General features: G+C 35.8%; 1 protein-coding gene across 2 annotated transcripts in view; it reads left to right on the forward strand.

Moving 5' to 3' along the window:
- RAP1B (RAP1B, member of RAS oncogene family) overlaps window positions 1–22,679 on the forward strand; it is a 48,482-nt gene extending 25,803 nt beyond the window's left edge. Inside the window, exons 1-8 of one of the 2 annotated variants that reach the window (XM_055328073.1) lie at window positions 317–606; window positions 12,157–12,239; window positions 13,801–13,869; window positions 14,971–15,027; window positions 15,943–16,083; window positions 18,454–18,597; window positions 19,346–19,462; window positions 21,432–22,679. In XM_055328073.1, coding sequence (XP_055184048.1) covers window positions 12,183–12,239; window positions 13,801–13,869; window positions 14,971–15,027; window positions 15,943–16,083; window positions 18,454–18,597; window positions 19,346–19,432 — 555 coding nt within the window. In that variant the 5' untranslated portion in view covers window positions 317–606; window positions 12,157–12,182 and the 3' untranslated portion in view covers window positions 19,433–19,462; window positions 21,432–22,679. Of the gene's footprint in view, window positions 1–316; window positions 607–12,156; window positions 12,240–13,800; window positions 13,870–14,970; window positions 15,028–15,942; window positions 16,084–18,453; window positions 18,598–19,345; window positions 19,463–21,431 lie in introns of those variants that run through there. The other variant, XM_055328072.1, reaches the window with a different exon arrangement.
- The last annotated feature ends 380 nt before the right edge of the window (window positions 22,680–23,059 follow it).

The raw sequence follows: 23,059 nt of genomic DNA on the forward strand, positions 1-23,059 counted from the left end.
CGCTATCGCCCTTACCTTTATTTTTTTCTACACAGTGCTTATATCACTTCTAATGTGTTTTATATTGATTTTATTTGTGTCTCCCCATACCCCCATTGCAAATTCTCAGGACAGTCTTTTGTTCATTGCTTCATTCCCATTGGGTAGAGCAGTACCTAACGTGTTGTAGGCACTCATTATATATTGATGTTGAATAGTAAATATAGAAATCTTTTTAAAAGATTTTATTTTATTCTTTTTAATTTTTTATTTATTTATGATAGGCACACAGTGAGAAAGAGAGAGAGGCAGAGACACAGGCAGAGGGAGAAGCAGGCTCCATGCACCGGGAGCCCGACGTGGGACTCGATCCCGGGTCTCCAGGATCGCGCCCTGGGCCAAAGGCAGACGCCAAACCGCTGCGCCACCCAGGGATCCCAAGATTTTATTTATTTATTCATGAGAGACACATAGAGAGGGGCAGAGACACAGACAGAGGGAGAAGCAGGCTCCCTGCAGGGAGCCCGATGTGGACTCGATCCCAGGACCCTGGAATCACGCCCTGAGCCGAAGGCAGATGCTCAACCACCGAGGCACTCAGGCGCATCCCATATTATAGTAATCTTGGTATGAGTTATCATTTCTTGGATTTTCTTTTTTATTTTTCGGGTACTAGCACAACTCTTGGACCAGAATAGGTCTTCAGTAAATGTTAACACCAAGTAAAAGCCAAGAGTTGTCTTCTGTTTGTTTAATTATGGTATAGTTAACAGTGTTAAATTAGTTTCAGGTGTCCATTATAGTAACTGAGCAGTTCCATATTATTAGTCAGTGCTCAAGATACGTGTACTCTTAATCTCCTTCACAAAGAATATGGAAACACTAATCGAAGGGACATACACACTCTTAGATATACTGCAGCATTGTATATATAATGTATGCATTATATATACAGTAGCTGAACCACAGAAGCAGCCCAAGTATCCCATCAATAGATAAGTGGATAAAGAATATGGGGTGTATGTGTGTGAGAGAGCTTTTTAAAAAATACATCTGTTTATCATTTTTTAATGCTTTTTTTTATTTCCCCAGTGATTTTTAGAATTACACTTCTGGTTTATAATTAGGATCAGTAATATTTGAAGTTGGGTCTGCCTTAGGTCTTATTATTGAAAAATATATGTAATACAGAATGGTAGATAATCAAGTCACTTGCTTTTTGGTATGTATTTTTATATAGTGAATACATTTTGAGTAAAGCTACTGAATTTTTATTTTGCTTACCCCTAAGTCTCTTCAGAATTTTCTTAGAATCATTATAGCATCCGTTTTTGTTTTGTATTTTTGTGAAAACTGCAATTTATTTCTGATTGATGAAATAATATCTTGATATATTTACTGAACTTAAGTGTAGACCATGATTGCATCTGTCCTCCGCTTTCATTTCAAGCAATTATGAGGCAGCCCATGAAACCTGACTTGGCAAAGAATCCTAGGAGGTTTTGTTTTTTGTCCTTCCATGTCTTTGCTATGCTTTTCTTTGAGACTAAAACAATTTCTGGGGATTCCTGTGTGTCTCAGTGGTTTGGCGCCTGCCTTTGGCGCAGGGTGCCATCCTGGAAACCTGGGATCGAGTCCCACTTCCGGCTCCTGGCATGGAGCCTGGTTCTCCCTCTGCCTGTCTCTCTCTCTCTCTCTCTCTCTCTCTCTCTCTCTGTCTATCATAAATAAATAAAAATTTAAATAAAAAAGCAAACAACTTCTTAAATTGGAAAAAAAAGTAAATGGAGGAAATTGTAGAAGGTAATAATAAAACAATCTTTTAAATTAGTGAATACAGTACCCAAGTGTTTTGCAAGAAATACATTAAAGTCTAAGAGCCATCAGTTGCTTCCATTGATTAGGAGTTGGTTGTAAGTCACAAAAATTTTAGGAGCTTTATATAAATAATTAAAAACAGGAATCTTTACGTGTAAATAAACAATACCCAAAATTAATCTCCAATTTTTTTTTAAAGATTTTATTCATGGGATCCCTGGGTGGTGCAGCGGTTTAGCGCCTGCCTTTGGCCCAGGGCGCGATCCTGGAGACCCGGGATCGAATCCCACGTCGGGCTCCCGGTGCATGGAGCCTGCTTTTCCCTCTGCCTATGTCTCTGCCTCTCTGTCTCTCTTTCTCTGTGTGACTATCATAAATAAATAAAAATTAAAAAAAATTAAAAAAAGATTTTATTCATGAGAGACACAGAGAGGCGGCAGGCTCCATGCAGGGAGCTTGACGTGGGACTCAATCCTGGGTCTCCAGGATCACGCACGCCCTGGGCCGAAGTCTGTGCTAAACCGTTGAGCTACCTGGGCTGCCCTAACCTCCAATTTTTAATGTAACTTTTACCCCTCTCCCCAAGTATTCCTTACTCAATTTGTTAGACCAATTTAATTGGTTTTCTTCATCTATAATCTTAAGAATGTTGGAGAAGTAATGTGAATTATGCTGCATATTTATAATTGTGTGCTTGTAGAAGTTACACTTTCTTGCTAATGAAGAAGTGTAAGTGAAAAGTGGCACACTTAGTCATTTGGTAACACCACTAAACTCATTTTGCATATAAACTGCATTCTTACCTGTTCAACTACCTGAAGAAAATCAGGATCTGAGAGTCCCTCATTAATTAATGATTCAATATAATAAGTGAGTTAATAGGTTAAAGCTTAGTTCAAAATGCAGATTAACATGTAGGCATATTATTTTAATTAGCAATTCTTAACTTTGCTTTTAACTTCCAGAGTGCACCTTATTTTTACAAATACCATTATTTTCAAGAAAAACCACAAAAAAGAACATAGGTAAACCAACCAAATCCCATTACCTGTATTAGAAATTCAAACTAGAGTGTTTCACAGTTAACCAATAGCACCATAATTTTTGGTAGTGTTTAACCAAGACATCCCCATTGGTGATAACATTTTCATTTAACATTTTCTCGTGGTGTTGCCCTTAACTTCTTGAAGGTTGTTAAAATTTCTTTCAGTGTAGTTTTTTTTTAGTTGATTACAAAACAGTTTTAATTGTATTTCCATTTCTTCAAGTGGCAATAACATGTGATAATCAGAACTCTTATTTTCTAATATCAAGTACCCTAATTTTACTTTGTATCTTTTTTTGTGTCTTAATCTGTTTTCCCCTCTAGTACAAGAAGATAAACCAGCAAGTTTTTTAGAATACAATCCTTTGGGCAGCCCTGGGTAGCTCAGCGGTTTAGCACCGCCTTCAGCCCAGAGTGTAATCCTGGAGACCCGGGATCGAGTCCCACATTGGGCTCCCTGCATGGAGCCTGCTTCTCCCTCTGCCTGTGTCTCTGCCTCTCTCTCTGTGTGTGCCTCTCATGGATAAATAAATAAAATATTTTTTTTAATTTTTATTTATTTATGATAGTCACAAAGAGAGACAGAGACACAGGCAGAGGGAGAAGCAGGCTCCATGCACCGGGAGCCCGACGTGGGATTCGATCCCGGGTCTCCAGGATCGCACCCTGGGCCAAAGGCAGGCGCCAAACCGCTGCGCCACCCAGGGATCCCATAAAATATTTTTTAAAAAATAGAATACAATCCTTTGATTATGGCACACCAGTTAAAGTACTTAGAATTTAAATCCTTTGCCACGCACTTTTCTTTCTGGATAGACTTTTTGGCATGCTAATTAATATAAAGATAAATATTATTTTGACAATAGAGAGGGAAATGTTTAAAGTTTCAATATTTACACTGTTAGAATATTGTTAGTATTTATGTTGATAATTCTTCTGTAAAACACTTAAAACAATATGTTTAATTCTGTAATTTTCAATAACTCTTAGCCCTTTTCAAGAACAAGCATACTAGTTATTAAGGTTTAAAAATAGGATTAAAACAATTTTAATTGGTTCTTCTTTTAAGCTTGCCTGTTTGTTTTCTTTAAACATGCACTATCACCAGCAATGTATTATTTATCTGAAAGATACTTCTCTTTGCCAGCATCAATATTATAATTATTACTCATTGTGAGTTGAATGACTGGCTAAACTTGTTTTTTTTTAAGTTTCTAAGGACCACTTTTAAAAATGCCAAAGATTATCAACATTCTTAAATGATAATATTATGGGGTAATTACAAGACAACTCCACAACTCCTCTTTCAGTTTTTAATTTTCATTTTGTATATTTTATAAATGTATTGGTTTTTTTAATAATAAAACTCTCAAAAAAACATCCACAGAAGTAGAAGAAAAATGATCCCTTACATTATCACATACCTATTTTAGACATTGAAGGGAATTAAGATTCATTTTATATTATAATCTCAAGATTTTTCTCACTGCTTCAAAAGTAGACAGGTTCTCCCTAGGATGTCAAAATTACAGTCTGCAAAACTTGAGGTAAAGTTCATTGACTTGTATAATTAAGAGTCAGAGATAATATCAGTATTACAGAATTTTTTGTATAGTAATCTGTTTTTTAAAGACTTGAAAGAGAATTATTTCCCAGCCTTTTCCCTGAACTACATCTTTAAATGATTCAAAATACTGACATGCACTTAGCTTTTTTGCTTTTGTATTGACTTGGAGAGTTGTAACATTCCAGCTGCAGAGATGTTAAAATGTATTTTTAAGTGCCTTTTAGATTTCTAGAATGTAGTTGTAAGCCTTAGAGTCTATAGCTAAAGAATTATAGTTCAGTTGATCTTAACATATTCCAAACGGGTTGTAGTGACAGGATGTCTAAATATGGTTGGAAAGTAGCTTTAACCTATATATTGTATCTACCTACCTAGAAGAAGCTTTCTCAGTCAGACAAAAGCTGAACTGTAGTCCCGGACTTGTATTTATTCTTGCATATTTTATTGAGCTAATAGGTAAAAGGGTAGAGCAATGATTCCTTTTTTTTTTTAAGATTTTTATTTATTTATTCATGAGAGACACACACACAGAGAGAGGCAGAGACGCCAGCAGAGGGAGAAGCAGCCTCCATGCAGGGAACCCAACATGGGACTCGATCCCGGGTCTCCAGGATCAGGCCCTGGGCTGAAGGCGCTAAACTGCTGAGCCACCCAGGCTGCCCTATAGCAATGATTCTTTTTTTCTTTTTAAAAATATTTTATTTATTTATTCATGAGAGACACGCAGAGAGAGAGGCAGAGACACAGGCAGAGGGAGAAGCAGGCTCCATGCAGGGAACTGGACGTGGGACTCTGTCCTGGTTCTCCAGGATCACACCCTGGGCTGAAGGCAGCGCTAAACTGCTGAGCCACCTGGGCTGCCCTAGAGCAATGATTCTTAATTGCAATAATTTGAGCAGTACTTCAGACCACTGCTGCTATTATTATTTAAAAAGCTGACTTCTATTGATTATTACTGTATACAAGGGACCAAAGACTCTTAGGGAAAATTACTACATTTCATTCCTTAATTTATTGAGCACATATGGAGTGTCCCAGGCAGTGTTTCAGATTCTGGGGCTACAGCAATGAATAAAACAGACAAAACTATTTTTTCTTTAGTTTACTTTCTTGTGTATCTGCCTCACAACTTTTTCATGTGAGTATTACTGTTTCCATTTTCCCTATAAAGAAAGTGAAGCTTTGAAAGGTTTTATGAGTTGCTCAAACTTATTACAAAGCTAGGATTTGAAACTGTAGAGGTGCTGTGAACCACTATGCTGTGCTCTCAAAATTGTCCCTCTGGGATTCTATGAAAGAGAACAGTTATTCTCAGTGTCTCATACGGTAGTTAGCACAGATCCCTTTGAAATTCTGATGTAACTCTCACCATCAAAATTGTGCATGTAATTTTAGAAATTCAGATTCTCAAGTGCTCTTTTCTTGGGCTTTAAGTTAAGAGCACTTGTACAAGAAGGGTCCTGCTCACAGCTCACAAATACCCAAATGCCAGTACCTTTTCCCTCCTCCCCAACAAAAAGCCAATGACAGACATTACTTATTGAGAAGGGTTGTCTTTTTTTTACAAAAACTAGATGCAACCACACAGCCTTTTAGAAACAGAAATAATGGCCATTCCCAGTCAGTCACTGGTATTCACAAAGAAATCCATTATATCAGTCTTAGAATCTGTAAACAATTATTCAAAGCTGGTGTAGTAGAGGGAACACCTGGGTGCCTCAGTAGTTGAGCATCTGCCTTTGGCTCAGGGCACCATCCTGGGTCCAGGGATCAAGTCCCACATCGGGCTCCCTGTGAGGAGCCTGCTTCTTTATTTCTCTGCCTCTTTCTCTGTGTTTGTTTCATGAATAAATCAATCAATCTTTTTTTTTAAAAAGAAGAAGCAGCTGTGTAGTAGAAAGCACCAATTTGGAAAAGTAGGTATTAGTTCAAATCTTGGTTATCATACTGTTTTGTTTTCTTTAAGGAAAAAATATCCCTAGCATTGGTTTTATCAAGATTTAAATATTTTACTTGTTTAGTACTTATGAGGAAATATTGGTAAGAATTAATGAAAGAGGGGATCCCTGGGTGGCTCAGCGGTTTAGGGCCTGCCTTTGGCCCAGGGCACAATCCTGGGGTCCCGGGATTGAGTCCCTCGTCAGGCTCCCGGTGTGGGGCCTGCTTCTCCCTCTGCCTGTGTCTCTGTGTCTCTCTCTAGGTCTATCATGAATAAATAAATAAAATCTTTTAAATAAAAAGAATTAATGATAACTTTGCTCAGTTGCATTTCCTTTTAGTGTTCTCGTTTTAGAAAGCTGCTTTTTGGCAAGTTAACGTGTTTTGTCGCTATTTTTTAGATTTGAAAGTCTTTTTTTTTTTTATTTGAAAGTCTATTAACAACTTTATCATATTTCTCTACTTCAAAACTTGAAATTTCAGCTTTAAATTTCCTGTAACCATAGGATTTATAATAAATTCTTGATTCAATTACTAAAATTAAAACATAGATAAGCATTATTTTTTTTTTTACAGATTTATTTATTTTCGAGATGTGGTGGGGAGAAACAGAGGGGAAGAGAGAGAATCCCAAGCAGACTCCCCACTGAGCTCAGAGCCTGATGCAGGGCTCAATCTCAGGACCCCCCAAGAGCATGACCGGAGCCAAAATCAAAAGTTAGACACTCAAATGACTAAGCCACCTACATGCCCCAGTAAGCATTACTTGTAATATTCACAAGCTGGAAATAATCCAAATGTTCATAACCTGTTGAATGGGTAAAGAAAATGTCATGTATCTGAGCCCAGTTAACAGAAAGAATGAATACGTCTTTCTTTACCACCACTATTGGGTCTACCACAGAATATATTTTACAGTTCCTGACATTAATTTTTATTTTGTTTCATATCAAGTAATTTTTATTTTGCTTAAAAATTTTAAATCTTAACCAATCTACCCCTAAGAAAGATTGAAGATGGTGTATTTCCTAAATAGGTTTTTGTTCTCTCAAGGCCAATTTTAAAATATGCTGGGCTGTTTGAATCTGGTCTTTTCCTTTCTGCTTTTAACCATTTTTCTTTATAAAGAGGAAATTAAGTAATTAGTGATTAAGTTGGAATTCAGAAAATTTCTGTCAGTCTCCCTGAGGTTTAAGAAAATCCTTAACCATAACTAAATCTAGACTCATGTTTAAATTCAGTTTCTGTATTTCTGCCTTTTACTCCCAGCAATTAAAGAGGCTAGTATAATTGTTCCTTTGCTGAGAAACCCTTAAGAAAAGTAGTTGATTTCAGAGGTAAGAGGAAGGAACAAAAGGAATAGAATTGTGTGGGTAGTATAAGTAGAGACAGAATGATTCAAGGAGAGTAGGCTTCCAAAGGTTGGAGCAGGGGGAAATAAAGACTATCTTAGTCATTTTGAGGCCCCAGAGTACCAATTAAAGAAGTTGACTATTGAATGTTATTTTGTCTCATAATTTTTTCAGTAGTTATATAGTTCCTCGTAAGGTATTAATTTTGATATTTCGAAAGTTGGCCATAAGTCCAGTTGTTAAGTGAAACTTAAAGTCACAGTTTTTGTCATTTGCCAGTGTAGGTACAAGAGGCAAGATTCTATTGGGAGTTTTCAAAAAACAAAACAAAACACAGAAGTTCTTCCTTAGAAGAGGTTGTGGCTTTGACAAAGCAAGCAAGCACTAGAGTCCAGATAAAAGAGTGTCAGGTTAATTAACTGGGAAGAAGCATCTTGGGAACTTTCTGGGTAGTTAGAAATGTTTTAAATCTTTTTTTTTTTTAAGATTTTATTTATTTATTCATGAGAGAGGCAGAGAGAGAAGCAGGCTCCATACAGGGAGCCTGATGTGGGACTCGATCCAGGGTCTCCAGGATCATGCCTTGAGCTGAAGGCAGATGCTTAACTGCTGAGCCACCGAGGTGTCCCTGTTTTAAATCTTAATGAGGACTGGGTTGCCTAGCTGACTCAGTTGGTAGAACATGCAATTCTTGATCTTGGGGTTGTGAGTTTGAGCCCCATGTTTGCTGTAGAGACTACTTAAACTCTTAAAAAAAAAGAAAACGTTAATGAGGGCTATGGTTGTGAAAGTATTAGCAATGTCAAAATTCATTTTACCGTAATCTTTAAGATCTCCTTGTTTTACTGGATATAAATTATTCCTAAATACAAATGACTTAAGAGTGATTAAAAAAAATTTTTTTTAAACAAATATGTCTTAGAAACATCCTCACATTCGTTGACCAAGCAGAGGTTAGTTAGGAAGAGGCCACATAACAACCCCAAAGTTACTGACCTTATAGTATGCTGTCATAAAGTTGATAAGTGACCCACAGTGAATGTGACCAGTCACTCATCTCTGCCTGAAGAGGTCACTGGTTTTACTTACCTTCAACTTCTGGTGCCCAGAACCAGCTTGAATTGGATTGGAGGCTTGTGGGGGCCTGTGCCTCCATCCATTCCAAATGGAGCACTCCCTTATTCAGTGAATGGAAACGAGACAGTCCAGGACAAAACAAAACACACAACAAAATTTTGCACAAGTAGATGAACAAAAGCAGAGTAAGCAGCTGAAGAATTAAACTAATGACAGAAATATTTACCAAATAGTATACCTCAAAGCCATATCCAAAAGGCTTAATTTTAAGCCTTATACCAAGAAATCACTGTCATTCAAGCAAGGCAGTTGGCATTTTGATGTGTGTTCATTGAAGTGAATTTTTTTTTTTTTAAGAGAGAAACAGTGACTAAGAAGTTATAAAAAATTTGCACAACCCAGGTACATAAAGGGTAAAAGAATGCAGGGAGATGAGTCTAATTTTATTTGTGTTGAAGTATTTGGTTTACTGTTACTAAAGTGCTTGGTTAGAGTACTTGGGCTATTTAGGAAATTCTTATTCACAAAGTTACCGTATTTCCTCAAGTTGGGATCAGAAACAAACTTGAAGACATCTTTCATTAGAATTCTTAAATTTTTGAAAAATAGTTCTCAGATCAGTATAGATCTATGCGTTTGGGTAATGTTTGCATGGAACTGGTAATAGAATTGTGACCTAAGTAATCCTGTTTGGTGTGTGTGTGTGTGTGTGTGTGTGTGTGTGTGTTTAGTAATCCTGTTTTTAAATGAGTTTTACATTAAAAGAAGTAAACCTGACTTCAGTTATTTTTGAGAGTGCAAGGATGGTGGGGGGTAGAGTGGAGAGAGGGACAGAAGAAGAGAATCTTAAGCAAACTCCACACCCAGCAAGAACCCAGTGCAGGGCTCAGTCTTAACAACCCTGAGATCCTGACCTGAGGCGAAATCAAGAGGTGAATGCTTAACCAACTGAGCCACTAGGGTCTCCAAGAGTGATTTATTTATTCATCCTACATTTGTATGCATACTACCATACGGAATATTCTCTCTTTTTTTTTAAGATTTTATTTATCTGTTCATGAGAGACATAGGCAAGAGGGAGAAACAGGCACCCTTCAGGGAGCCTGATGTGAGACTTGATCCCAGGACCCTGAGATCATGACGAGACCCAAAGGCAGACACTCAATCACTGAGACACCCAGGCACCCACCATGTGGAATATTCATAAAGCTAAAGTTAATTCAACTTTTAGTTCATATTCTCTTTCCTAAAATTACAATCTGGTAAGAACCATGCAGATCACAAAAACTAAGACAATATTCAAGAACTAGGGAAAAGTCTGTGGAAGTGATGGATTCAAAGAAATAAAACATAGAATAGTGGGGAAGTTGACTAATTTGGTTGGTTGGTTTTGGGGGTGCAATTTTCTTCCCATCCTGGAGAAGAAAAAACATGATAGGTCTACATATCTAAAGACAGAAATGGAGAAAGTTTTGAAAGGAAGCCATGGCAATAAATATAGTGTCCTAAAGAGAAATAAAGGACTGGCATAGAAAGGTAAAATAAAGGATGTCTTTTCTAAGATGGTGGGTTGGAAGGAAAAAATATATAAAGAGATTTTAACATAAATAAAGCCAAATGGAGTCCATTCTTGATTGACTGACTTTCATAAGTAAAGGGCTAAGATCATAAGATAATGGCTGTTGATTGATTAAATGTGTTTAAACCAGTTCTGGGGCAGCCTTGGTGGCTCAGCGCTTTAGTGCCACCTTCGGCCCAGGGCGTGATCCTGGAGGATCCCTACATGGAGCCTGCTTCTCCCTCTGCCTGTGTGTCTGCTTCTCTCTCTGTGTGTCTCATGAAAAAAATAAATAAAATCTTTAAAAATAAATAAATAAATCAGTTCTGGTAGTCACTTGTTATGTTACTATGACTATTGAACTGTCATTTCTTGAGTAAGAAGATTGAGAACCTGTACTGGTGGCCACTTTGGTCCCATGGCCACTGACCAATTATTTTTTTCTAGGACTATGGGAACTTAGTCATTCTATCCCTAGCCTGGAAACTTTTAGGATCTTCTTTTTCTATTTTTAGTATGCTGAAATTTTATGAGGATGATAAGCTTTGGTTATGGTTTCTGTTCGGCTTTGTTTTGATTTGCAATATTTCATAATACTATAGTTTTCCTTTTTTTTTTCTTTTTTTTAAATTTTTATTTATTTATGATAGTCACAGAGAGAGAGAGGCAGAGACACAGGCAGAGGGAGAAGCAGGCTCCATGCACTGGGAGCCCGATGTGGGATTCGATCCCGGGTCTCCAGGATTGCGCCCTGGGCCAAAGGCAGGCGCCAAACCGCTGCGCCACCCAGGGATCCCCCCCCCTTTTTTTTTTCTTTTTAAGATTTTATTTATTTGAGAGAGAGAGAGACCACAAGCAGGAGGAGTAGAACCAGGCTCCCCACTGAGCAGGGAGCCCGGACGACCATGGGTTCATGACCTGAGCCAAAGGCAGATGTTTAACTGATTGAGCCACCCAGGTACCCCCAAACCATAGTTTTTCAGTCTGAACATTCATATTCTTCAGTTCTACCTCTGATTCCTAACCGTTTTTACCTTCCCCACACTTCAGGAATAGATATTTGGTCTGCTTTCTCTACTAACTCACTTATCATTCATGTATCCCAGGGTTTGGCAAATTTTTTCTGTAAATGCCAGATAGTAAATATTTTAGGCTTTGTGGACCAGATGGCCTGTGTTGAAACTAAGTAACTCTGCCATTACAGCAAGATAGCAACCACAGATAATACACAAATGAATGGACATGGATGTATTTCAGTAAAACTTTATGTGCAAAATAGGTGATCCACTAGATTTGTTTGAAGACCTTTGCTTTAGCAAGTTGACCTTTACTGGAATATTACTCAATGAGGACAGGGATTTTTTGTTGTTCTTCGTTGGGTATGTCCCTGTAGTCAGTAGGCACTCAACTGCCTATGACTCGAGGTTACCGATGGTTCCAAAAAGGGAGTTAAATATGCATGTCACTATTACCTTCCTTGTAACTGGTAAAATACCCCTTGATGCTGTTTTTCAGCCCCTGCTGCCCCCTTCCTCCTTTTTTTTTTTTTTACTTTATAGAGCAAATATTTTATTCTGTTTGAATTTAGGATAAGGCTGAAAGTCATGTCTGCAGTTCTGTGGTTTTCTTTCTACCTCTGATGTGGTATAAAGAGTCCTAGCAATATCATCCTATAGTAAGTCTGGTTACAGAATGCATATATTAGTATGATAGAGTAATCATTTTTAAATTACTTGCTTGAATATCTAATTTATATAAGAAGCACATGAATACAAAGAAGTTATTACTTAAGAATTCTTTCTCTTTTTCCCACCCTTATAAGGTACTAGCTTTTGACAAGTTTGCACCATGCGTGAGTATAAGCTAGTCGTTCTTGGCTCAGGAGGCGTTGGAAAATCTGCTCTGGTAAGTCATTCTCACTGTACCTAAGCTAATTCACTCCAACACATGTTCTTTTTCTGTTGAGTTTTAGGTTTGATTATTTGTCTTCATTTATTTGTTAAGGTGAAATCTCAGTGACATTTAGAAGCAATATAATATTTTTCTTGTCATTTTAGCCAGCTTTTAGTTGTATCTGGGTAGATTGGTGTCTCTGGTCCATTGGATCCAGACCAACATGAGATATGCCACAATATAATTTGGGCTAAGCATAGAAAGGGAGAGCATATAAATGTGTGTGCATCTGTATTTCTGAGCCAGATAGCAAATTTTGGTCTTTCTCACTGTGACTTGGCTTATAATATATATTTTATGTTGGCAAATATTAAAGCTTAAAACTTTTTTCAGATACTACCTTTGTCCAGTTTTCACATTATTTTAACAGCCATGCTTTCTGTATCAAAAATAGCATAGCTGTTGGGCTCTCGGCTGACTCAGGAAGAACATGCATTTCTTGATCTTGGTGTTGTGAGTTCCAGTTCCATGTTGAGTGTAGAGATTACGTAAAAATAAAATCTTTAAAAATAGTACTAATAATGTGGGGAGAAAAGACAATGGTAGTGGCTGGGGAATGGGAGAAATTTAGGGAAAATAACTCAAGTAATTCAGTTTAACAAAGCCCCATTATAAGACAGATTGACCATCTCACTCAGCTTAGAATGACCACCTAGCACAGAACGCGATGTTTGGATCAAACTGAGAAATGTATACAGTAGGACTGCTTTTTCATTTGTAAATATATCCAATTGATGAGGTGTCTTAAGGATATATATAGTATATACTTATATATACTATATAAAACAATTAGCCTCTAATTAAAATTTAAATTTAAGATGTTAAGACTGAAATAGAAGACATTTAAATTTTTTTTTAAATACAAGGTCCCTGGGTGTCTCACTTAAGCCTAGATTATTAACTTCTGCCCAGGATAAGATCACTCCCTACTGGGCGTGAAGCCTACTTTAGATTCTCTCTCCCCTTCACCCTCTCCCCCTGCTCTCTCTCCCTTTAAAAATAAGGTAATAAAATTGTTAAATATGAGCTCTAACAGTAAAATTACCTAATAAGGCGCATAGTGATTATTGATGTTTTTAAGAAGCTTTATCAGGTAATTTTCTCAACAAATGCATACATTAAATGTAGTAGTGGTTATGTTTTCATCAGGGGTGTAATTACCTATGTGAAATCAGTAGTTTAAAGCATACAAAAATAAAATAAAATAAATAAAATAAAATAATAAAATATAAATATAAATATAAATAAAATATAAAAAAGTAAAGCATACAGATTCGGAGATGCCTGGGTGGCTCAGCAGTTGAGTGTCTCCCTTCAGCCCAGGGCGTGGTCCCGGAGTCCCAGGATAATACCCGTATCAGGCTCCCTTTGAGGAGCCTGCTTTTCCCTCTGCCTGTGTGTGTCTCTGCCTCTCTCTGTGTCTCTCTCATGAATAAATAAAATCTTTTTTAAAAAAAACAGATTTGCATTTGTTGCTATAAGGAGTATAAATTGTGCTTTGTTTGTTTTCCAGACTGTACAGTTTGTTCAAGGAATTTTTGTTGAAAAATATGATCCTACGATAGAAGATTCTTATAGAAAGGTATATGTTACTCAAGAAGGCTTTTTGGCTTTTTACTTTACTATAAATATAAGTTCTTGTTTTTAGCTTTGTAATTGCTGAATGTTGACAAATTTGGATAAAGAAGCAGAGTTTATTTATAAAATTAGTAGGAAAAGTTCACACTTATTTCCTGGCTTTGTGTCCTTACCAGTTAATGAGAATTTTAAAACACTTGCTCGTGTGTTCTCTCTCTCTCTCTCTCTCTCTCTCTCTCTCTCTCTCTCTGCGCCCACATTTTCTCTCTTCCTTTCAGAGAATTTTAAAGTTTATTCTGACCCTAAAATTGTAATTTGACACACAAACTTCAGAACTAGGCCATCCATTTCAAGTGATACTTCTATCCACCAACCCCCAACACCACCTAACTGAATACTCTGAGGCTCCCTTCTTTTTAGAGATAGAAATACAGAAGTCTCCCAAACCTTTCTACTTAATAATTGTTTGAGAAAGTGCTACTGCTCATAATAGAAAGATTTATTTCTATGTCCTCTAACACAACATGTGACAGTAAAACTTAATATGCAGACATTTTTTATATCTAAGTAACTTCTTTCCTGGGAAATGTTAGGTAGAAGGGGGTCACAGGTGTATATAACTTATTTGATACCTGTCTTCTGCTTCTTTGCTGTTGTTCCAATGTTGTTGTTACAATATGGTGAAAGGGATGTAGTTATCTAGAGAAATGAAGGTATATCTAAATAAAGTATGGCAGTGTTGAGATAGACAAAATGACTTAGGATCTTATTGGAACTGTTACTGAGCTTTTAAAATTTTTTGAACTATTTTGAAATCACTTCCTCCCCAGAATTAAATTCTGACTGATTCACATTGAGCTTAGGTCTTGTAGGTATCCTTGTGTTAAGAACGCATGGTTTTTGCACCTAATACAATTTAAGGGTCAGTAGACCTTGATTGTATAGCTGTTTTGTCTCCTGTTTTATTCAGATATTGCTTGAAATTAATTGTAAAGTTACAATAACCTCTATTTAAATATCATATTAGTTTTTATATATAGTAAGGTATTCTTTTATACATTACAAAATAAAGTTTTTTTTTATCCCCCCTACCCCCCCCCCCCAGCAAGTTGAAGTAGATGCACAACAGTGTATGCTTGAAATCTTGGATACTGCAGGAACGGTACGTAAAACAAGTACCAAAGTATATGCACAGCATGTGCAATATTGACCTTGTAAATGCTAGTACTCTATAGACAAATACTAGTTACGCTTATTTAAAGCTTACTGTTTGTATTCAATCTTAAAGTTGTTTTTCTCTTGAGTTCTGTTTTGTGTATGTGTGCTTTGTAATTGCAGTGGATCATTTATTAAAGAAATAAATAGAAATTAGAATGAAAATTTACCATCTCAGTAGTACTTTAAAAACAAGTTAAAATATATTATCATATTTTAATTAATGTGGAAAATAGTCAGATAAACGTTTATTCCTCAGTGGTGGCTGCATGGAGTAGTAACTTGAGCAGTATCTTTTCTTCAAAATATTTATAGACCAACTAGATTTGTTGGTATCTGAGGGTGAAAGGAAGATTTATTCTAGATATATGGTATTCATTCATCTAATGTTTGAATACCTGATACGTGCCATGGGCTGTGTTCTTACCTATAAAGGCTCACAGTCTAGTGAAGGAGAAAAAGTATGGGGAAAATGGCAAGATACAGATATAAGCATGCCAGTGGGTTCCTTAGAGCTAGAGTATTGTGAAATAGCTGCGAGTAATTTGGGGATTCAGTTTCAGTACCCTATATATTATATATTTAAAAACTGCCTTTTAAATAGCTTTTGGAGAAAAGGATATTTCTTTCCTACTCAAGTAAACTTATTGCAAATAAATTTGCTTTGATTGTATTAGTATTAAATAAAAACTTATTTCATGAAATACCAGTTTTTCAAATAGCATCTTGCTACAGACTATAATTTTAAGAAATGTTACATAACACTATTGTATTCTTCATTGAGCTCTAATTATAGACTTTAAAAATTATCAAATTAACTGTCAGAACTTTGTTTTTTAATGATCCTTTCTTTCTACTATAGGAACAATTTACCGCAATGAGGGATTTATACATGAAAAATGGACAAGGCTTTGCATTAGTTTACTCCATCACAGCACAGTCTACATTTAATGATTTACAAGATCTGAGAGAGCAGATTCTTCGAGTTAAAGACACTGATGATGTAAGCTGACTTCCTAATAAATATATTTTACTTGAAAACCTTATTGTAGTGATATCCAATTTAAGACTGAATTTAAATCTAATTTAAAGTTCATGTGTTTGGGATGGGCGTTGTTATTCAAAAGCCTTTTTCCGGAAAGGCAAAAATACGTCTTTAAAACTTACACATATTTTCAAATATATAATGTGGAAAGTGAGAAATAACCTTCCTCTCCCCTTAATCTTTGTGAAATAAATTCTGTGCCCTTCCTATTTTTAAACAATATGTTTGGTGGGGAGGAAGAAAAGATGTGGGTGGCAAATGTTACTAATAGATGTTCTGGCCATATTTCTCATAGACTCAAGAGCCTTCTAACAACCAGAACTACATATGAACACATCTCAAACAACTGACAGAAAAAGAACATAAAGATACTTTTTAAAGGAAGCCAACAAATACATTAAATTCTTACCTTAATTTGCATGCCCCTTCACAGTGTACCATGATAGAGTTTAATCCCTAGGAAACTTCAAAAGGATTACTTCAATTCCTCATCATATTATAGATAGCAGTGGTTCTCAAAATTCATCTTGCATCAGAATCACCTATAAATCTGGTTTAAACAGATAGCTAGGCTTCATGCCAAGTTTCTGATTCAGTAGGTCTATAATAGGGCTCAAGAATTTACATTTCTCAAAGGTTTCTAGATGGTGTTGATGCTGCTGGGGTCTGGGCATCACACTTTTGGTTTTGGTTTTGTTTTGTTTTGTTTTTTCATTTTTTTAAGATTTTATTTATTCATGGGAGACACTGATAAGCAGCGGGAGAAGCAGGCTCCCTGCAGGAAGCCTAATGCAGGACTCAGTGGGATCACGACCTGAGCCGAAGGCAGAAGCTCGACCACGGAGCAACCCAGGTGCCCCTGGGCACCACTTTTTAATATATATAAATTATTAAAACTTTACATATATATATAATTATAAGCAAATATTATGAGAGATCAGAAACATCTGTGTGAAATGTTGCCTTTTCCTAGACTTCTGAAATAGAAGAACTTTGCTTGTTTTAATTTCTTTCATTCACTTATTTATTTATTTATTTATTTTGTATGTTTTTTTATTGGAGTTCGATTTGCCAACATGTAGTGTAACACCCGGTGCTCATCTGGTCAAGTGCCCCCTTCAGTGCCCATCACCCAGTCACCCCGTCCCCCCTTGCACCTCCCCTTCCACTACTTCCTTGTTCATGAAACAGGAGAACTTTGGGGGATTCTTACATATTTACATCTCCGTGAACATTTCTTAATTAGTAAGTCTGTTTTCTGTTTCTGATAATTAGTTTTCTTTTATCAATTACATTAAATAAGTATGAATATGAAATTCTGTATCTGTTCATTAAAGCCAAAATTGTTGGTACTCTTAATTCGAATCTTTTTCCAAAAATTCTCTAGAAAGCCAGCTTCTAAATAATTAATAGGAATTTTACAGAGTGAATATTATTTATCTCTATAATGTCCTGTATTTTTAAGAATATTTTATTTAGGGCAGCCCCGGGGGCTCAGAGGTTTAGCGCCGCCTGCACCCCAAGGTGTGATCCTGGAGACCCTGGATCAGGCCCCACGTCAGGCTCCCTGCATGAAGCCTGCTTCTCCCTCTGCCTGTGTCTCTGCCTCTCTCCTCTCTGTGTATTCTCATGAATAAATAAATAAAATCTTTTTAAAAAAATAATAGTTTATTTAAATTCAATCTGCCAACATATAGTATAACACCTAGTGATCATCCCTTCTCTGTAATGTCCTTTTAAAATAGACGTAATGATTAAGGTGGTCTAAATTTTTAGTAAATTAAGATGATTTTATTTTCTAGCTTTTTAATATAGACTACATGAGAAACTATAAATTATACTTTAGGGGCTTTCCAAATTTCTCCTTTTTGTGTTACAAAATTGAGAATGATTATTTGATAAATGCATGTCAACAAACCAGAAAACTTTTTTTTTTTCAAACCAGAAAGCTTAAAGTTGATTCACATTCTTTAGAAAATATTTTAAAATTTTGAAATATATTGGGTTTTCATAGTAATATCCTTTTGTACTTTTTTTTAAAAGATTTTGTGTTTTGCTTACTATTTTTAGTTACAAGTCCATTGAAACAATTTTAAGGGTTCCCCCCTCCCTTTTATAGGTAGATCATAGCTTGTTTTCTAAAAATTTCACATGGAAGAATCTTAATAGGGTTAATGCTTTCATGTAAATCTTTCTAATTTAGTATTTTTCTGTGACATAAAAAGTAATCCTTAAGAGTTGACTTTTATAATTCTTTGGAGTTGAATTTATATAGTAATTTATTTACTTTTTTTTTTTTTCCCCTCACAACTTTTTTTGTATTTCTAGGTTCCAATGATTCTGGTTGGTAATAAGTGTGACTTGGAAGATGAAAGAGTTGTAGGAAAGGAACAAGGTCAAAATCTAGCAAGACAATGGAACAACTGTGCATTCTTAGAGTCTTCTGCAAAATCAAAAATAAATGTTAATGAGGTATAGTGAAATATACTTTAAAAAACTCTTTACTTGGAATTCAGCATTTAAAATTAATGAAAAATAATGCTGTGTATTAACACAACCTTAGGTTAATGCTTACTCCAGGTGCTTTTTTGATCTTACAGGCAAAAATCTTATGTTAAACATATGCATGTTCATAAGCAACATTGCTTACTTAGCCTCTAAATTTACTATGAGAAAAAGGAAGACTGGACAGAAAAGGATAGGGGTGGGAAAGACAGGATTAAGTATTCAGGTGTGTGTGTGTGTATAAAGGATGTTTTGTGTAAGATGGAGACACATACAAGAAGGCATGCACGGTTCTGCCTTGAAGGGGCTTATGTCATCTAGGGTAAAGATAACATAGGCTTGAGGAGTAAAAGATTGTTTTCTTTGAATCATGTTAAATATTGTAATGACCTACAATAAGAACTTTGCTGCTCCTTAACTCAGTATTTATTTTAAGGAGAACAGTTTTAGCCCTCCCAAAAAATAAAACAATATGGCAGTTATAAGAATAACTGGTTTTACTTATTCCTTAAACTAACAATATTTGTTGGAGTTCATATATATATATATATATATATACACACACACACACACACACACACACACACACACACACACATCCATGGAAGGTTCAGGTGTTCATTTTCTTTTTTCTTTCTTTTTTTTTTTTTTGTTTTATTTTGTTTTTTGGGTTTTTTTTTCTTCTGTAAATAAAAAAAAATTACTGTGTTTGCAGATCTTTTATGACCTAGTGCGGCAAATTAACAGAAAAACTCCAGTGCCTGGGAAGGCCCGCAAAAAGTCAACATGTCAGCTGCTTTAATATATTAAATGCATTGTAGCTCTGAGCCAGGTATGTTAATTTATCTTTTTCTCTATTTTTATATTCTTCTCCTCTAATTTCATTAAGGACACTATCAAGAAAATGTGTATAGAATATTTTGTTGTTCTAAAAAATTTTTTTAAGGTTATTTAAAAAAAGATTATTTTTAAGATATCCATGGATTAGTATGATATCCTAATAGTGAAAATAATTATTTCCTTTACATATCATCATCAAAAGTAGGGTCTTCCACATAAGTGACTATACATAATGACTATTCTAGAGAAGTTCATTCAGTATATACTTAAGCCCAATTGGGACCCTCGTTTGTGCTGACAGGGTAGTGGTGAACAAAACCAACCTTCTTTCCTTGCCTTAAGCTAATTCCAGTCTGGTGGAAGAGTTAGAAAAAAAAAACACAGAGGGATCCCTGGGTGGCGCAGCGGTTTGGCGCCTGCCTTTGGCCCAGGGCGCGATCCTGGAGACCCAGGATCGAGTCCCACGTCGGGCTCCCGGTGCATGGAGCCTGCTTCTCCCTCTGCCTATGTCTCTGCCTCTCTCTCTCTGTGTGACTATCATAAATAAATAAAAATTAAAAAAAAAAAAAACGCAGAAACAACTCAGATGAAACAGCAAAGGAACTGAACATATAATATTTCTATATAGTTTCTGAAAACAGTCATATTAAATGAGTTAATGCTTGTAAATCAGTTAGATCAGTGCCTGGTACTCCGTAAACCTTCAACTCTTAGCTACTGCTCTTTACCACCGAGAATGGTTTCTTGCTCCTTTATCATTAAAACTATATTCTGTGCCTTTAGCCTTGGGAACTTTTTAGTGTTTGTGGCTCTGCCACTTCTTATGTTAAATGGCTCTCTACTGTAGCACTCTGGTTCTGTATCTTAGGGTTTTTGTCCCTACTCTCCAATTAAGGCTTTCTGTTTAGAGATACAAGCTCTCATTCCTCACCACATGCCCATTCCTAGCAGCACACGTGTGTGAGCTCATACTCTCCCATCTGTCCTATCCAATTTGCTGTATTCAGTTTGCTGGGATTTAGAAAGTTTACCAAACTCATTCAGAATCTTCACTGAGGGCTTAAAGTTCAAGGCATTTATGAAAATTGTTTCAGCAGCCACATCTATATTAACAGCATTTTTGGAACTTGCAATAAGTCTGAGCTCCAGAAGAACAATAAAAAGAAATCTTTTTTTTTAACCCAGGAATGTATGCAGAAAATCATCCAAAGTAAATAAATACTTGGCAGACAGTGAGTTCCGATTTTACCTTTTTTAAAACATCACTCACAAATTTGAGTTTAATTACGTGATTTTAGTGTAATGACAGCTTTTTCTGACATCCATCTTAAAGTTGATAGAATTTGTTTAAATATGGAATTAGAACGTTTATAACTGTCACCTGTAAAGAACCATCATGAAATAAATTCTCTTTTGTCTACTTCTCTGAACCAGCTTTGTGTAGCCACTCTTCCTGGAAGAGTAAGGAAGAAAGGTCTTGATTTTCTGATACTAGAAACCCTAATGAGATGTGCGTTCTATATTTATGATGTAATTCTAGGATTGGAAACACTCATTTTGTTAATATTGCTATCTGTTTTTTAATCCTAATTCTAATAAAGTTGACCTGACCTAAAATTTTAACGTGGTGTTTTTGTTTTTCTGCTTTTAATCTTCGGAAGGTAACACAGAAATTTGCACTAAGGTACATTCCTTTTTTGTGTCTAAACTTCATTTGACTGGCTTGCGAGAGGGCAGCAGAACAGATGAAGTCATTCCAAAAAAGATGAAAATGTCTACCCGTGCTATACTTTGCTATGAGTCGTGTGGTACATAGTCCTACATTGTCATGAATGTAATGACAAGAGCCTGTATTATATTCATTTCTAACACTTTAACGCTGTTGCTTTAATGTGTTCCTTTGGATCTTTAGTGTGCTATTTTCAACCCATGTTTTCAACTTAATTTTTTCCTTTCGACAGGTCTGAAGAACTGTTGCCCAATTCAACAGTGCCAGCATTCCAACTTTGTTAAACCTACCAACATCTTAAATGGACTTTCTGTGGTGGTACCCTTTAAGAGGCGGATGAAAGCTACTACATCAGTTTGCACATTCTAATCACTTTCCAGTATCACAAGAGAGATTTTTACTTATATAATAGTCCTAGAGTATGCAGCTGGTAAAACCAGAGGCTACAATCCAGTATTACTGCTAAGAGACATTTTTCATCCACCAATGTTGTACATGTATGAAAATGGTGTACTGTATACTTTAACATGCCCCATACTTTGTATTGGAGAGTACAATAATGTAAATCCTAAAAGCACCACTATTTTAGCATAATAAAAGAAAGTCCAAAGAGCTCCTATATAGACTACTCCAGATAACTTCGCTTCTTTGATACTTGTAGCTTATTGTAATTTTTTTTAAGAAATTCAAGGTCATTATCATTGTATTGTACAAATAAGCGCTTTGATTAACACAGCTATATAGTTTTTTTAATTTTTAAAAAAACCTGTGGAGACAGTGATCTTGTCTTTAAAATATGATAGTCCTTTCAGTATAATGTCTTAGATTAAAGACATTGCCTTTAATATCTGTTGGGAAGGAAATGTCCAGACTTTTCAAATCTTTTATTATATGTTTCCTTTTTTGTTTACATAGGGAACAATGTTTATAGTTGTGTGTACAGTGGGGGTCTACAACAAGAAGTGTATATTTTCAAACAATTTTTTAATGATTTAACAATTTTTGTAAATCATTTTCAGGCTTCTGCAGCTGTAGATTCTCACTGTGAATCCCTTGCTTGCTCATGCATAAGTGTATTTGCAATACCAAATATACAGGTTTAGTATTTTTGCCTGTTAGTGATTGTTTCACATGTGTAACGTTTTGGTTGAGATGTTAAATGGTGGACGAGTACTGTGGATGTGAATGTGGGAAGTAATTTTAATCATGTGTAATTGGTCACAAGGCCTAAGTTGCAGTAACTATTGCTGTTTTATTTAACAATGCCTTGTTGCTTTGTATGCATTAACCGTTTGGGTGTAAAGATTGTGTGTCTATCCAACAGGGAGCCACAGTATTTAAATTGACCAACCTAATGTTACAACTACTTTGAGGTGGCCAAATGTAAACTAAAAGCCTTAATTAAAGTGGTGCAATTTTGTATAACTTAGCATCAGTAGTTCAATAAATTTGGATTGCCATGCAAGGGCTTGCATTATAATTACTTGCCACTTGAATGTGTTTTGTGTAACATTTAACAGTGCTAGCAAATAAATATGGGTTTAACTTCTTTTTAAATGTAATAGGTGCATTTTACCTAGTGTGGTTTCATAATTTAACATTTGGGCAAACCAGATTGATTAATTGATTACAGAAATGATGAGGGAAAGACGTCAGATTTTTTTCCCCCTAGTATTGTTTGAATATCCACACAACCAACTTTTGAATTTTTTCTTGGGAAGGAATTTTATAAATCAAGCAATATTATTTATGAATATATGCTTTCTGGGTAATGTTAGTAGCTCTTTGAGGTGTAGGAGAAAGAATTGAAAATGACAGATGTTATACTTTGACAGATGTTCTACTTCATAGATTTTTTTT

The sequence above is a fragment of the Nyctereutes procyonoides genome, unplaced genomic scaffold (genome assembly GCF_905146905.1).
Source record: "Nyctereutes procyonoides isolate TBG_1078 unplaced genomic scaffold, NYPRO_anot_genome, whole genome shotgun sequence".
Classification (NCBI taxonomy): domain Eukaryota; kingdom Metazoa; phylum Chordata; class Mammalia; order Carnivora; family Canidae; genus Nyctereutes; species Nyctereutes procyonoides.